General features: G+C 38.3%; 1 protein-coding gene across 1 annotated transcript; it reads left to right on the top strand.

Annotated features, from left to right (window-relative positions):
* The first annotated feature begins 441 nt into the window (after positions 1-441).
* LOC103210867 (olfactory receptor 4C46-like) lies at positions 442-1380 on the top strand. Its single transcript, XM_007956785.2, has one exon. It carries the CDS (start codon positions 451-453, stop codon positions 1378-1380), a length of 930 nt encoding a protein of 309 aa, XP_007954976.1. The 5' UTR covers positions 442-450.
* The last annotated feature ends 320 nt before the right edge of the window (positions 1381-1700 follow it).

The raw sequence follows: 1700 nt of genomic DNA on the forward strand, positions 1-1700 counted from the left end.
AAAAGGATAAATATTGATCCCACTTTTATGAAATATCTAAAACAGGCAAGTGCATGAAAACCAAGTTATTAGTAGTTAGCAGGGGCCTGCAAGAGAAAGAAGAAAGGAGGACTCAGTGCTTAGGGGACACTGAGCTTCTAATAAGGGTGATGACAAATGTGGAAACAGGTAATGGAAATAATTGAACAACATAATGGATGTAGTACGTTAATGCTAGTGAATTATACATGTGAAGAATGCTGAAACGACAACTGTTTGTTCTGTGTGTATTTATTACAATGAAAAAAATCCTCAGAACCTTAATTTCTCAAAAAGAAACTTACAAACGATAAAGGCAATGGAATAAAGATATTTATCGCTTGTTAGTATGAAAGAGCTTAATAAATTCAAGATTGTATTAATAAAAGTGTTTTATTTGCAGGTAATCTAATTGAGAGTAATATTAAATACATGGAGAATAAAAACAATGTGACAGAGTTTGTTCTACTGGGACTCACAGGAGATCCAAAGATGCAGAAAGTTATATTTGCTGTGTTTTTTGTCATCTATTTTATCACTGTGGTAGGAAATGTGCTCATTGTGGTCACTGTCATTGCAAGCTCATTGTTGAGATCCCCCATGTACTTTTTCCTGGCCTACCTCTCCCTTATTGACACTTGCTATTCCTCTGTCACTACCCCTAAACTGATTGTAGATTCACTCCATGAGAGGAAGACCATCCTATTCAATGGATGTATGATGCAAATATTTGGAGAACATTTATTTGGAGGTACTGAGGTCATCCTTCTTACTGTGATGGCTTATGACCACTATGTGGCCATCTGTAAGCCCTTGCACTACACAATAATCATGAACTGGAGAGTCTGTATCTTACTAATGGGAGTCTGCTGGATGGGAGGTTTTCTTCATGCAACCATACAGATCCTTTTCACATTTCAATTACCCTTCTGTGGCCCTAATGTCATAGATCACTTTATGTGTGATCTGAACCCTTTGCTCAAACTTGCCTGCACTGATACCCACGTTTTAGGGCTCTTTGTTGCTGCCAACAGTGGGTTCATTTGTCTGTTAAACTTTCTCCTCTTGCTGGTCTCCTATGTGGTCATCCTGTACTCACTAAGGACCCACAGCTTAGAGGGGAGGTGCAAAGCTCTCTCAACTTGTGTTTCCCACATCACAGTGGTCATCTTATTCTTTGTGCCCTGCATATTTGTGTACATGAGACCAGCGGCCACTTTGTCTGTCGATAAGGCAATTGCTGTATTCTATACCATCATAACTCCCATGTTAAATCCTTTAATCTATACTTTGAGAAATGCCCAGATGAAAAATGCCATTATGAAATTGTGCAGTAGGAAAGTTATTTCAGGTGATAAATAAGTATCTCCAAGTCCTAAGATTAATTCAGCTGAAGAAAAGATCAAATGAACATGTAAAGAATTGCAGAAGGAAATACTTATAGGATAAAAGAGACAGAGGGAGAAAAACTAACCTAGGGGTATTCTTTGTATATTTGAAAGATTTACCAAATTCACTACTGGTGGCACTGTGCCTAAGGCATTTGACTACTAACCAAAAGTTGGCAGTTCAAACCCAATAGTCACTCTGCAGAAGTAATATGGGGCAATTTCCTTCAGTAAAGATTTACTGCCTCAGACATCCAATGGGGGTTGCTATGAGTTGGAATGGACTTGATGGCA

This window comes from Orycteropus afer, unplaced genomic scaffold (genome assembly GCF_000298275.1).
Source record: "Orycteropus afer afer isolate SDZICR_OR568_19922 unplaced genomic scaffold, OryAfe1.0 scaffold00666, whole genome shotgun sequence".
NCBI lineage: Eukaryota > Metazoa > Chordata > Mammalia > Tubulidentata > Orycteropodidae > Orycteropus > Orycteropus afer.

Excerpts from the sequence above, each read along its gene's own strand:
- LOC103210867 (XM_007956785.2), top strand. The coding sequence starts at position 451 with ATGGAGAATAAAAACAATGTGACAGAGTTTGTTCTACTGGGACTCACA.